At 38.7% G+C, this 15,543-nt stretch overlaps 1 protein-coding gene across 1 annotated transcript; it reads left to right on the top strand.

Annotated features, from left to right (window-relative positions):
- The first annotated feature begins 1,241 nt into the window (after nucleotides 1-1,241).
- On the top strand, nucleotides 1,242-5,420 carry LOC111609553 (annexin A5-like). The gene is made up of 4 exons (XM_023338682.1): nucleotides 1,242-1,851; nucleotides 1,997-2,238; nucleotides 4,835-4,957; nucleotides 5,038-5,420. Exons 1-4 carry the CDS (start codon nucleotides 1,242-1,244, stop codon nucleotides 5,092-5,094), a joined length of 1,032 nt encoding a protein of 343 aa, XP_023194450.1. The 3' UTR covers nucleotides 5,095-5,420.
- Nucleotides 5,421-15,543: the final 10,123 nt, after the last annotated feature.

Here is a 15,543-nt window from a genome sequence, read left to right as displayed (position 1 = left end):
TTTAGTTGAATCAGAAGATCATTGACAATGTACAAAGTCTATAATAAACTCATTTTGTGGAGTTTATATTATTATGTAATAATAATAATGTATTTGCATTATGTTATGGGATGCAGGTCTGTCCACTGAATCCTTGACCTGCCGGTTCATTGCACTTTAGATAGTGGGACATTTTGATGAGCTCTGGGTTCCCCAATGATCTCATCCAGTACTTACTCCATGTCGACTTTCTCCTCATATTTAGGTTTGGTTTTCAGGTAGGTTGTCTCAGAATGCTTATTTTATCTCTTATTATCTCTTATTTTAGTCTGGCTCACCAAGATTATGTCACACACATGACAACAGATACACTTATTTTGTAATTTTATTTTTATATGTTTTTCTTAGTGTGGACCTAATACTATGTTGTAGAAAATAAAACTGACATAAAGATATAATTTTCTACATATTTCTTATCTAAAAATTTAAATCTTTACATATGTGGAATACAAGATGTTAGCTTTGTTAGCTAATATGTTTAAGGTGACAACTATGATATGAATAATTATTTATATCTTGATTGAGGCAAAACAGAAATGAGTTTGGATAAAAACGAGTGAATCATGGACTATTTTGAATGTAAACAAGAAAAAATAGTGAGATATTTGGTGGTGGAATGATGTCACACTGCCAGCAAAGGCAGATTCTGTGATGTCACTGGCGATGCAGTCTGTGATGTCATCAACTCAGAATTGTATGCAACACAATTCTGCATATTTTTCATTGCTTGCAATATCACTGACCAGTTCAGACGTGCGCAAAGCTCTTTCAGGTAGTTTACCAATCGACCAGTTTAGTGATTGTATTGAGGAGAAATGTTTCACTTATTTCAACAATACTGCAACAAAATGATGGGACCCCAGGCGAGAACGGGAGTCCAGCAAAACCCCCAAGGCAGCTTCGCTCCTGCACATCTGGATATCTTAGATGAGGAAACCCACAGACTGGACTCCAGTCTGGAAATGGAGAGCACCAGGATAGAAGACAACCAAAACATGGCCGACCTGGAGGCCGAGCTGGAAGAGATGGAACTCCGGCTAAAACAGCAGGAAGCTCTCAGAGAAACGCTTATCAACGAGGCCGAAGAGGCAAAGAGGGAACTAGAGAGACTAGAGAGAGAAGAGAGAGAAGAGATGTTCAGTGATCCAGCAGAACTTTACGCTGCAAACATTGCTTCCAAATTTTATAACAGTGTGAAAAACATGAAGAAGAAGACCTTGCAGCAAGAGCTTGAGGATTTAAAGGTGGCCCACCTCCTCAGCCGGGAAGCATTTGTAGCTGGAATACAGGCTGAGAGAAAGAAAACTGAGGCTGTCCAAGAAGAACTGGACCAACTCCAGACTTCCTACAAGGAGCTGCGATGTAAGTATGAAGCAGACATTTCTCTGGTGAGGCAGGAGGTGAAACGTGAGAAAGACGCCAACATAGAAAGAGAGAAAGAGAATCTGAAGCTCGTCAACAACCTGAGAGCTGAGAAGGAGGAGCTCTTCCAGAAAATGGGAAGAGAGATTATAATTCTGAGAAAGAGAGAGAAGCAGATGCTAAAGAAATTGGATCAGGTTCATGTTTCGCACAAGGAGCTAAAAGGTAGGTTTGAAACAGACAATATGGATTTAAAGCAGCAGGTTGAAACCTACCAGAAGCAAATAAAGCAGGAAAGAAAAGCACATCTGGAGAAATCCGAGAAGGACAAGGCGAGTCTGGACAAAATGAGAGCTGAGTTTGCCGTCCTCCAACAAAACGCAACAACAGAAATTCAAATCCTTCAAGACAAGGAAAGCAGTGCCCAGGCTGAGCTGGAGAAGGTCAACGGTTTGTACCAAGAGCTAAACTGTCGGTATGAAAATGAAGTCACTGCATTTAAACAGCAAGCAGAGAAATACCAGCAGGAGATCAGATGTCTGAAAAATGATTTGGAAAGAGCGAAAGAGGATCACCTGCTGCTCGACACTCTGAGACCTGAGGAAGATGATATACAACAAAAACACATCACAGATTCCCAAGATGAGGAGGAAGATTCACAGAGCCAAGTGGATCCGGTCAAAGTCTTTAGGCAAGAGGTTTCTTCAGAGGAGAAACTCTCAGGAGAAACTTTATCAGGTTGTTCCAATGATCCGGAATCCTCAGAAGAGACAGAGATCACTGGAGAAACAGTCCTGGAGGATTTGGACAATCCGGATACTAAAATCATGCAGGATGGTAAGAAGAAAAAATCTAACATTTCATTTTGGAAAAAAGTACGGAACACTCTGCGATGGAAGAAGCAAAAAAAAAAAAAACTAAAGAGTGAAGACAATCAAGAACATGTCTAATGTTCTTGATTTTGATATTCAGAGAAGGAGAAAGACGAGCAAGAGAGGAAAAGAGGAATCAAACTCATGGAGGTTGTAGCCTCTGTGTACGGGGCGCCAGGCCACGCTCCGTCAAATTTAAAATTTAAAACGTTAAAACTAGAAAATAGATCCCTTCCAAACCCAATTGGAAAAAACGTGGGCAGCACGGTGGTGCAGCGGTTAGCGCTGCGTCTTCACAGAGACCATCTGTGTGGAGTTTGCATGTTCTCCCCGTGTTTGCGTGGGTTTTCTCCGGGTGCTCCGGTTCCCCCCACATCTCCTAAAACATGTAGGTCAGGTCAGTTGGTCACTGCAAATTGCCCCCAAAGATTTGAAGAAACCCCAAACACATGTGCAGCTTTATTGTTAAACTTTAAAATTAATTGAATTAGCCGTACGTTAGCCCTTTTCCCTTCGCTGTTTTAGCGCCGCAGCAACACTGGGCTCAATTTTTATAGCAACGTATTGATTTAAGAGTTAAAATTTCTTCTTTTAATAGTAATGATTTCTGTTTATTTCCACTGTACTTGTGCTTTTATGGTTTGTCCTTTAGTTTACCGTTTCTACTCACTTTTTATATTAAATTGCACTGAATTGTAGCTTTTAAACTGTTTAAATCTGTATTTTAAAGAAGATTAGCAAAAGGATCATGCAGTGGCTTTTTTAGTGCGACTGTGGCTCAGTGGGTAGAGTGGTCATCTTGTGACCAGAAGGTTGTAAGTTCGATTCCAGCTTCCTCAGCCACATGTTGAGCTGCCCTGGTGCGGGGCACTTAGCAGCAAGTTGCCCTCTGACCTGCATGTCGGTGTAAATGTTTGTAAATGTGACTGTAGTGTGAAGCGCTTTGAGTGGTCAACATGACCAGCAAGGCTCTACACAAGTTCAGTCCATTCACCTGTTTTTCTTTGATAAATCCTGTTTTTCTTTTTATACCAAACATTAAAAAGTTGATTTAACAGGTTTGGATTCTTCAGGTTCCAGGATGTTAAATTAAGATTAGAGTTTAATCTGTACATAATATTAGATGATAATTGTAATCATAATTTAATTCTCCGGACCATAAAGAAACCCAAACTTGTTGTATCTGGTTTGTTTGTTATAAGAACAAAACAGGTTTTATAAATAATCAAAGTTACTGTGTGATCTTTCTGTTAGTCTTTATTTAGAATAACAGATTCAAGGTAGTTTAACAAACTTAACAAAAAAGTGCAATTTAACATGAAAACCTGTAGAAAAGGGAAAAAAGAAGAACAATCCATGAAAGCATGAAAACAGAAAACTTAATCAGAAATCATTTCCATTACAGGAAGAAATCAATTCTTAGATCAATACTTTGTAATAAATATAAAGCTTTTGTGTTGTTGAGCTTATGTGTTGTCTGCTTGTATAAAAGAGAAGAAAAAGGGGCTTAGAAATGAATAATTCAGTTATTTTTTAACCAGATTTATAGTAAGACAGCAAATTATGTTTTGTTTAGGACGTTACTTATAGGTTTTGTTTGTCAACCTGGGTTTAATTCCCAGTCCTGCAGAATCTGCTGCATGTCATTTCCTTCTCTCTCCTCCCAATTTCCTGTTCAACCTGTTAAATAACAGCCTAAAAAACTTTATTAGAGCCTAAAAAACTTTATTAGAGCCTAAAAAACTTTATTAGAGCCTAAAAAACATTTTAAAAAAATAAATACATAAATTTCACCTCACAAATGAACCAAAAGTCATAATATGCTTAACGCCACATTGTGCTCGTTTCCTCAGGTTAAAAAACAAATTTCTTCATTTTTCTCTCATTCCTACATAATTAACAAGTTACTTAATATACACACATAAATACACACACACACACACACATTCTGGGAGTTAAGCTGTCGGGGCTTCATGCCTCTGGTTGGGCCACCCAGTGCAGACAGGTTCTAGGTGAGGAACCAGACCAAGTGCCGCCCAAAGATCCATTATGATGAATGCGACCACTGGAAACAGTGGTTGTACTGGCCGTACATGAGGTCCCACCCTGGAGCCAGGCCTGGGGCCGACCTGAGTGAAGTTGGCCCCCCACCTTCTTCAAATCAGACAAAATGGGCGTCAATTAACTCGACTACATTTGTGCTGGTTTGTGCAGCAAAAATTGTCGTTTGTGCTGCTTTGGCTTTGAAGATATTAATGAAAGGTTAAAGGTCAAAAGGTCAACCAGCCCCCCCACTTTTATGAAATCAGACAAAATTGGTGTCAAACGTTTTGCACAAACCAGCACAAATAATCAGCATAAAATCATAATTTTGAGTTTTTGCTGTGTAGAAAGTAACTTTTGACAAACTAGATTTCTAAGATTGTTAAAGTTTTTTATGCAACATACAGTTTTTGTTAGAGTAACCACACATAATAATTTAAATTAACTTAGTTTGATCCATGAAAAGGAATCAAAATTTCCAACCAAAACTTCATTTGGTCCATTTTCTGCCTTACCAGGGTCACAGTACGAGTGATCAGACTCTGATCCGGATCCTGGTGAGCCACTCCGAGGTCGACCTGCAGAAGGTCGTAGAGGAGAACCGGGCAATGTTTGAGAGAACCCTACATGAGGACATCTTGGTAAAATATGTTTCCCAAACTGTTTCTATGTTTACATTTCAAACCACATCAATAATGTTTCTGATTTTGTTTTTTAACAGAGCGACACCAAAGGACATTATCAGAAAGTCCTGCTTGCGTTGTGCGGACCGAGTTAAAACCTCGGCCTCTGAGGAAGCAAAAAATCAGTCAAATTCATGCTCTAATAAAGTTTCTCTTTCCACTATTTGTTTTACTGCTGCTGGTGGAAAAAATACAAGAAAAAAAATACAAGAAGAATGAAAAAGTTTGCTTGTTTATTGTTTGAATTTGAGATTATATCTGGAAATTGTGTTTAAATGGAGACGTGTCTGATCCAACATGCCTGCAGGAAGGACATTTTATGGCTAATACTGAGATTAACTGACACAAATTCAATAAAAATACCTTTTTGATTCCAAAGGAAAATTAAATGTTTTAACTGATATTATCCAAGGTTCTTCTTAGTTCACCAGAAACAGACAACCTTCACTTCCTCGACATGAATATGCTTTTTTTTTTCTCTACACAACAGAAGATTGATGCTTTTTTTGTATTGTGTTGTTTTTTCTGCAAATATTTCAAAGTTGTGGATCCCATTTGATTGAAAAAACAAACAAAACTTGTATTTCTATTCTACATCTCCACTAAGTCTTAGTGGAATAGTGAGTTAGCTAAGTCATAATTATGAGATAAAAGGCTTTATTTTCATTAGATTGGCAGAACTGGTATCTGCCAATCTAGTGATCTAGTAAACTTGTGATAAAATACATCCTAAACCTGCAGATGAAAAACAGATTTCATTGACTGTAATTTGTTTTGCAATCTATCTTTTGTTTTTTTATATATATATTCATCTGTCATACTAATGATTTAAAAATACTGTTTTTAAACTCAAAAGAGCCGTTTTCTGCATCAAGCCAGCACCTATGAAGGTAAACTGATTTTTTGAGTACAGCATAAAGAAAAATTGAAGTGTGTAGATGTTATTTTTCAAATATAACTTTATTTACTGTCACTTACTTTGTTTTGCATAGTAAAAATGTTTTGGGTCAGCGACGGCAGCAAAAAATAATCAGTAAAACAGTAGTAATTTAACAATCAATTAAAAAAATAAGGACAAAAAACAGTTTTCAGGTTTTTATTTGACACAACCAAAATATAAAACGTTATGAAAATGTAACATTTTAAGACAAATCAATAAATATATTAAAATACTAGAATTCTAGCACCCAGCATCTGATTAGATACAGGAGATATTGTTCAGAGTGAGACCTCTCGCCTCTGCTCAGAACGGAGCAAGTACACCTGGCTGCAGCAAACAGAAAGGGGCGGGACTTGGCTCTGAAGAAGAAACTACAAACCAGGTGAGCTGTTATCTGTCTCATTTACTTTCAGTTTGAATTCACATTTTAAGCTGTGGTCCAGTCCGGTTGTTGTATCTCTATTTGTTGTTCAGATATTCTTCATCAACTCTTTGGATCGTTTGAACAAACTGTAAGTTTGATTCGGTTTTTTTGTATCTACTTGAACTTTGACTTTAGGAATTTTCCTGCTAGTTTTTGCTCTCTGATGTTTAGAAAACATGTTCACTTCTGATTTCAGTTGAAAGTTTAATCTCTCTGCTGTTTGAAGGCTAATCTGGAGGATTATTAGATTATTTAGAACTTTAATGATGAACAGCTGATGTTTCTTTGTTTTCTTCTCTGAACAAACTGCTTCATGATTTCATTTCCTGGAATCAAACTCTGGTCTCCACTGTTAAACTCAGAAACAACAGTGTCTTGTTGCTTCTTTTAAAACTAAAATGTTAATGTATATTATTATTACCAGTGTTGTTATTATTATTATAAAATAGTACTGTTGACATGTGTTCAATTCAGTCAAATTATTAAATAGTTAATCTTTGATGCAGCAGATAATCCACTTGTAGATTATTAACTAAAATACTTCCTGTTCAGGTTGAATCGGTGAATGTAAATGTTGCTCCATGTCTCCATCTAGTGGACTGATAGTAGAAGTGCAGCAGCTGATGGCAGCTTCCTCTGCCTCTCTGCTGTCTGACTGCATTCACCTGACACTGATATGAAGCAGAGAAGAAGAGCCAATCAGAGGAGGAGCAGCTGATCTTTTTCCAGCTCTAATGATGTAAAGGATGATCAGAGTTGATGTGCAGATGAATGATGTGTGTTTCCTCTGCAGGTGAAGGTAGAAAGTGTGTGTGAGCTGATGTGAATTCAGCAGCATGGATCAGTGTGAGGACAGAGAGGAGGGAGTCCCTCCCTCTAAAACCACTCTGTGTGGGGAAGATGAGAGCCAGAGCAAAGGTCAGAGGTGAGGTCACCATCTCTAACTGTCCACAGCCCTTTTCACACAGCGTTCACTATATCAGGCCAGAACAGACGTGGTGATGAAGCTGCTGCTGCTCCTCTTTGCTGATTAAATTTTAATTATCATGTTTCTGTCAGGATCCATCAGAGACTCAAACCAGAACCAGAACCAGAACCCAGCTGTGTGTCCTTTAAGAGTGACAGGTCAAAGGATGTGATCATTTTCTTTAAATCTCCTGGATCTCCACCATCAGAGAGGTGAGCTGTTTCTAACTGCTGTAACTGTTCTGTTTATATCTGTTATTGTGGCCAAGTGATGATAACAAGTTCTGTTGGGTTCTGTTGTAATGGGAACATTAGACTGAATATTAGGTTATTTTCTTTTAATATGTCATACATCAATGACATTGATGTCTCCATGCTTACATGGTCCAATAATCAACTTAGGAAAATTGTATCATGGACTTCATTGGTCTCTATAGGAGCCAAATATGTGTATTTTGGTAACTAGATGGGACTATGAACTCCACTATATGAACCAAGAGCTGACAGGTGTTGAACCCAGAAGAGCATACAAGTTTTTTACCGCTGTGGCGGAGTCATTGTTAACGCTGTTTCCGTGTATCATGGAATAAATGGATTTTGTTCACAAATGGTTCATCTGACTGGAATAAATTTAGAATTTGAACAACAAAGAACAATATAGAAGAAGAAGATAAAAAAGCACAACACATCACAAAGGACACTTCTCACCCCTGACATTCTCTGTTCACACTGCTGCCTTCAGAAACAGAGCAACCAGAACAAGAGCCAACCGTCTCAGAGACAGTTTCTACCCAGTAGCAATAACAAAACTAAATGCAATCAAAAACAACCATTAATCATCATGAATGATGTATGTGAGAATGTGGCTGTTCTTATTCATTAGTTGTTGTTTTTTTATCAGTTATTTGTTATTTATTTCTTATATTGTGTGTGAATTGTGAGACAGTTATTTTTTGTCTTTAAGCATATGCACCAACTGATGGCACCTTTTAAATTTCGTTGTTCTTGTGACAATGACAATAAAGATCGATCTATCTATCTATCTATCTATCTATCTATCTATCTATCTATCTATCTATCTATCTATCTATCTATCTATCTATCTATCTATCTATCTATCTATCTATCTATCTATCTATCTATCTATCTATCTATCTATCTATCTATCTATCTATCTATCTATCTATCTATCTATCTATCTATCTATCTATCTATCTATCTATCTATCTATCTATCTATCTATCTATCTATCTATCTCTGGGATTGACTTTACATGTAATCAACAGGTACAACGTTAGCCACTTAGAGCGTCATAAAAAAGCAGCAATAGATCAATCTTTAATTAGTACAGTCTTAAACTGGTTACTACAGTCTCCAATGACTGCAGTGAAATTCAACTTGGTTATTGGTAAATTAATGAAAGATATTGTTAGTATTAATCAGGTCCGTTTAGATCCACAGTCTCTACCCATAGCTTCTCCTGGTCCATCTAGTTAACAGAAATCTAGAAATCCGGTCTGATTTCCGGATGTTTCCCTGATATCAAATAAACAATTATTCATGTAGTGATACTCCTCCCTAGAGGCCACCATAACTAATAAATTACTGCTGATAAATAACAGGAAACAAAATATCTAACCAGAATAAACTCACTTTTCTGCTGTAACTTCTAAAATATAAAATGGAAAAAACAAGGAAAATCCTCAACCAGGACATAAACTATTATGTTGACATGACCTTTGAACCACAAACATTTAACTGCATTTTATTCTGTTTTGCATCACCTTAATTTTTCCAAATGAAACAGGCACATTTATTTAATAAATTTTATTCTTAACACACAAACAAAAAGGCAGAAGTGAATTTAATGTCTAGGTTAATATTTGTATTGTTGTCTAAATCTGATGAATGATTAATGTTGAAAGAAAAAAGTTTACATGGAGTTTGTGATTCCTATTTCAAACATCACCCAAAATCTCAGAAACATATTTCTGCTCTTTAAACAAGACTGGACATTATTTAGGAGGATCAATGATCAGGAACGTGTTGGAGGATTGAACTGGTTCTAATGGGAATCATTTAGAACATGAAGTTGATAATCTGTGTGGTTCTGTTGTGTCTCACACCTCTTTATTTTACAAGGAGTCAAAATAAAAATAATCTTTAAATTAAATCTCCACAGAACGTTTATAATAGACGTTTTCCATCAGCAAACAAAGCCACAACCAGAACCCAGCTGTGTGTCCTGTAAAAGTGATGAATTAAGAAATTATTGCACTGACTTTAATTCTCCTGGACCTCCATCATCAGAGAAGTGAGCTGTTTCTAATTGCTGTATCTGTGGAAAATGAACCAGTAAGAACTCAAATATTTCCAGTTATATTTACAGAGGTTTGATCCATTATCTACAGAAACCAACTGTTCTAATGAAAGAACCTTTATATATTAATCTCTGGAGTGTTGATGATGATGATGATGATGTTCTGTTGCTTCCTGGCTCCATGTCAGACTAACAGTGGAACACATTTCCACTGGGAAATACCTGGTAAAGCCAGTCTGGTCCATCAGGACTTGGTTCCTGTGTGCAATGTGAGAGCAGTTCAGCAGGGAAGGAAAGCTTCATGATGTGGTTGGTGAGATCTGCTGGAACTCAACCAAACTGAGCTGATGTGGACCATCAGAGGTTCTGCTGGTTCTTAGTGGGATCAGCAGGATAATTAAATCTTTACAACTACTTCGATCACCTGGTTCACTGCTCACATCTTGATATCACTTCATGGACCTTTACCTTCTGATTGTCTCTGTGTGGACAGATACAATGTGAGCTCACTGGCTTCCAGGGATCCACAGGATCCATTTTAAAATCCTCTCTATAACATCCAGGAGAGGATCCCACATGGACACACACCCACATATCTGAAACCTCCTCCATGTCCACATCACCTCAGATCTAGTCATCCGAACCTGATGGATGTCCCACACTGTCCTGAAGACCTGTGTGGACAGAGCCTTCACTTCCACTGTCCCCAAGCTCTGGGAAACTGTCTCCACCAGCATCAGATCTAATGACAGTCCGGACTGTTTGAGGTCCAAGTTCAGCACCAACGTTTTAAAATGTCTATTGGATGATTCTGGTTTTACTGGTCTTCATCTTTGTAATTCATCTTCCTCTTTCTAATGTATTTGTATTGTGTTTATGTGATGATCTATTTTTCTGCTTTACAGGCTTTTATTGTAAAATGTTTGATGATTTAATCTGTTAACTGCTGGATGAATATTTTGTGACTTCCTAATTGTTCCTGGTTCCTCCACAGAGTGGACCTTCAGAGCTCAGAGGTTGCCAGTGGTCCGTCTGCCCAGCAGCATCAAATACAGCTGGATTCCATATTTATGGTCTGTACATGAACAACATCTATTTTTCTATAAGTTCTGTTCACAGTCATCTTCATTCTACACTTTGTAGATCAGAGGACTGTCAGTCTGTCGTATATCCGCCTGGTTTTTGGCTCCATGATGTCAGTCTGATATTTCCTTATCTATTATTATATTCTAGCTGCTGGAGGACAACATTGTAACTTTTATGAAAAATGAACTGAAGAAGATCCAGAAGGTTCTGAGTCCAGATGAACCAGAATGTTCAGAGAGTCAGAGAGATGATGATGATGTGTTGGAAGATGAGGATGAAGAGCAGATAAGGGGCAACAGAGAGGCAGTGATGAAGATCACACTGAACTTTCTGCGGAGGATGAAGCAGGAGGAGCTGGCTGACCATCTGGAGAGCAGTAAGAGGATTTCTACAAAAGTTTAACCTGATGGATAAATCACATATTTACTGATGTTTGAAGAGATGGAATCACATTTATTAACATCATCTTCAGAAAATAATTTTGTTTAGTTACTGATTTTACTTTTTGTGTCATTAGAACATCTTGCTGCAGTTTGTCAACATCAACTTAAATCTGGTCTGAAGAAGAAATTCCAGTCTGTGTTTGAGGGGATTGCTAAAGCAGGAAGTCCAACCCTTCTGAACCAGATCTACACAGAGCTCTACATCACAGAGGGAGGAACTGGAGAGGTCAATGATGAACATGAGGTCAGACAGATTGAAACAGCATCCAGGAAACCACACAGACCAGAAACAACAATCAGACAAGAAGACATCTTTAAAGTCCAACCTGGAAGAGATCAACCAATCAGAACAGTGATGACAAAGGGAGTGGCTGGCATTGGGAAAACAGTCCTAACACAGAAGTTCACTCTGGACTGGGCTGAAGACAAAGCCCACCAGAACATCCAGTTCATATTTCCATTCACGTTCAGAGAGCTGAATGTGCTGAAAGAGAAAAAGTTCAGCTTGGTGGAACTTGTTCATTATTTCTTTAGTGAAACCAAAGAAATCTGCAGCTTTGAACACTTCCAGGTTCTGTTCATCTTTGATGGTCTGGATGAGAGTCGACTTCCTCTGGACTTCCACAACAAGGAGATCCTGACTGATGCTACAGAGTCCACCTCAGTGGACATTCTGCTGACAAACCTGATCAGGGGGAAACTGCTTCCCTCTGCTCTCCTCTGGATAACCACACGACCTGCAGCAGCCAATCAGATCCCTCCTCAGTGTGTTGACATGGTGACAGAGGTCAGAGGGTTCAATGACCCACAGAAGGAGGAGTACTTCAGGAAGAGATTCAGAGATAAGGAGCAGGCCAGCAGGATCATCTCCCACATAAAGACATCACAAAGCCTCCACATCATGTGCCACATCCCAGTCTTCTGTTGGATCACTGCTACAGTTCTGGAGGATGTGTTGGAGACCAGAGAGGGAGGAGAGCTGCCCAGAACCCTGACGGAGATGTACATCCACTTCCTGGTGATTCAGACCAAAGTGAAGAAGGTCAAGTATGATGGAGGAGCTGAAACAGATCCACACTGGAGTCCAGAGAGCAGCAAGATGATTGAGTCTCTGGGAAAACTGGCTTTTGATCAGCTGCAGAAAGGAAACCTGATCTTCTATGAATCAGACCTGACAGAGTGTGGCATCGATATCAGAGCAGCCTCAGTGTACTCAGGAGTGTTCACACAGATCTTTAAAGAGGAGAGAGGTCTGTACCAGGACAAGGTGTTCTGCTTCGTCCATCTGAGTGTTCAGGAGTTTCTGGCTGCTCTTCATGTTCATCTGACCTTCATCAACTCTGGGGTCAACCTGTTGGAAGAAAATCCACCATCATTTTTATCTAAATTTTTTTATAAATCAAATATAAATAATCTACATCAGAGAGCTGTTAATCAGGCCTTACTGAGTCCAAATGGACACCTGGACTTGTTCCTCCGTTTCCTCCTGGGACTTTCACTCCCGACCAATTATAGACTCCTACAAGGTCTGCTCACACAGACACGAAGTAGTTCACAGACCAATCATGAAACAGTTCACTACATAAAGGAGAAGATCAATGAGAATGTGTCTGCAGAGAAAAGCATCAATCTGTTCCACTGTCTGAATGAACTGAATGATCGTTCTCTAGTGGAGGAGATCCAACAGTCTCTGAGTTCAGGAAGTCTCTCCACAGATAAACTGTCTCCTGCTCAGTGGTCAGCTCTGGGTTTCATCTTACTGTCATCAGGAAAAGATCTGGATGTGTTTGACCTGAAGAAATACTCTGCTTCAGAGGAGGTTCTTCTGAGGCTGCTGCCAGTGGTTAAAGCCTCCAACAAAGCTCTGTAAGGACACTGATTGGTACTGCATTTATTTTGATAGAAATCTGTTGTTGATCAGGTAAATATATATTCATGTTTCAGTTTATTTATCGGTGCATTGTCTGTCTCTTCAAAGTGTCAAACTGAGGGTTCGGGGAGACAGACTTCCTTCAGCAGCTGGACATAATATGTCCAGTATATACATATTCAAGTACTAAAAGACCTCCTCTTTATGTTAAAATTGAAATATGATTCACTTAGTTCCTTATGGAATTGTATAATTCTATTTCCAGCCTCCTGGAATGTTGAAGACATGTTGAAGACTGGAGGACTATACAATGAACCAGTTCACAACAAAAGTCAATATAAATAGGTGTAAAATATAGGGCTGAAAAGATTCCTTGAATGATTTGAGTATTAAAATTCCTGGAGGAAAATTTACCTGCCTCGAATAAAACATAATTTATGTTTTATTTAGCGCACCTTGTTCCAGCCGGAATATTATTTATGTTGCACGGAGCTCTGACTTCCACCTCTGAGTTGTTGATAAAAGGTAAGTGTCAGCGGTATAAGGTCCAGTTTTCAAGTTCGGCCTGTGGGTATTTTATTGATTGATGATAATGCCCGGGTTTTCATTGTTTTTGGGGACCAATAGACTTCCTTTAAATGACTGGCCCAATGCCTGGAGTACGGCAGCCTTTCTCCTCCGGGAGCTGCTGGTTCAGAGCGAACGGTGGGAAAAGTGATGTGGGAGAGCGGCGCTATGTCTGTGAAATATTATCATCAATAGCGAATAGCGGCGGTTCAACAGCAAGAGCAGAACCAACGTCTTTCACTGCCAGCTTGAAAACTTGAATTATTTTTTCAGGTTATTTGTTTAGCTTTCTGACCGTGATGCTAATCTGGGTGAGTGTTGGTAGTTGACCTGCTTTACCTGCTTTACCTGCTGCTCTGGATGTCATTTTGTTCCTGCATTGAGCTTCGATGTAGCCAAACTCCGTCAAGTTCTCGTTTTTTTAAATGTCTTACTAGATTTGTTGTATTGATGCATTTTGAAGCAGTAATTTTCCGCCGCAACACGCAAACTTCCCCATTCAGTCTCAGAGCTTTATAGTTCAACACGACAGGATTTGTTGCTGCGCAGTGTGAAGGAAAGAGGAGATGAGCTGCAGGCTGAGAAGTGAGATAAATGTGATCGATTTGGTGATCGGCAACAGGAGACCGTGATCGGCGATCACCGATCATACACTTTTTCACTGAAATCAAACGATTATGATCGGTGGCCGATCAATCAGCACACCTCTAATTAATTCATAAATATCATGTGTTAGGGAGATCTAAGGAGGGAAATGCATGCACTTATTTTGCAGAAAAAACTTTTGGATTAAATTAACTGTACAGCCTTGCAAACAGCAGCCTATTAAAACAGTAGGATTCTTTCACATGGTGCTTAATGTACCGAGGAAACCAAACCATCTACTGGTATTTACTGATTATTTATCGGTATATTGTTTCCTAGGTTGCTGCTAGAGGGTGATGAGTAAAAGAGAGACCGGCTCTATTCATGATGTTACATGTTGAAGCAGTAGAAATTCTCTTCTTTCTATTGAAACTGTCACTGAACTAATGCAGTTCATTGTAGATTTTAATAGTTCTCTTGCCAGCCTCCTTGTTGCCTGTAGTTCAGTTCTTCAAGGCTAAAGTCCCAACTATAGAATAAACCAGTTCAAAATAAAGATATCATAAAGTTTTAAATAATATGACCTATTCTTCAATCAGTTCAAAAAGAATATTGTTGACTGGAAAGTAACACATACATTTGATGGATTAATAACAGGTTTTTCTCTCTGTCTCCTCAGACTGAGTGGCTGTAACCTCTCAGAGAGAAGCTGTGAAGCTCTGTCCTCAGTTCTCAGCTCCCAGTCCTCCAGTCTCAGAGAACTGGACCTGAGTAACAACAACCTGCAGGATTCAGGAGTGAAGCTTCTCTCTGCTGGACTGAAGAGTCCAAACTGCAACCTGGAAACTCTCAGGTAAAATGTTTTCAATCCTGGTGAAACCAGATTTCTGTCCATTAGCTGCTATAAGAGATTATGTAAATTTATTTCAGTAGCAGATTATAACATCAGTAAATGTCTGACTGTGTTGAGGCTAATCATGCTAAGTCTTGACACATAAACTCAGCTGGTTTTCATTTACTCCAGGCTGAAAGAACCAAGAAGAGAGGAATGTAGAAAGGTGGGGATCAGGCTTTAACTGTTAGTGTAACGCTGGACACTTGACAGATTGCTGCATCCTCAGTGTACAAAGAAGCATTATTGCAGATTCTTCCTCCAAACAGTTGTTAGACTTTCTCATCTATTTTACAAATGACAAATTTTGATTTTTATTACCTACAGAATGAAGAAAAGTTTTATTACCATTTTATGATATTAATACCATAATTAATATCATTCCTTGAGTGTTTGCCTTGTGTGAAAATCACCAGTTCAGACCTTGAGTTCTACTTCAATGTTCTCATGT

Source organism: Xiphophorus maculatus, chromosome 8 (assembly GCF_002775205.1).
Source record: "Xiphophorus maculatus strain JP 163 A chromosome 8, X_maculatus-5.0-male, whole genome shotgun sequence".
Taxonomy (NCBI): Eukaryota; Metazoa; Chordata; class Actinopteri; order Cyprinodontiformes; family Poeciliidae; genus Xiphophorus; species Xiphophorus maculatus.
This window is presented reverse-complemented; position numbering and strand designations above follow the sequence as displayed.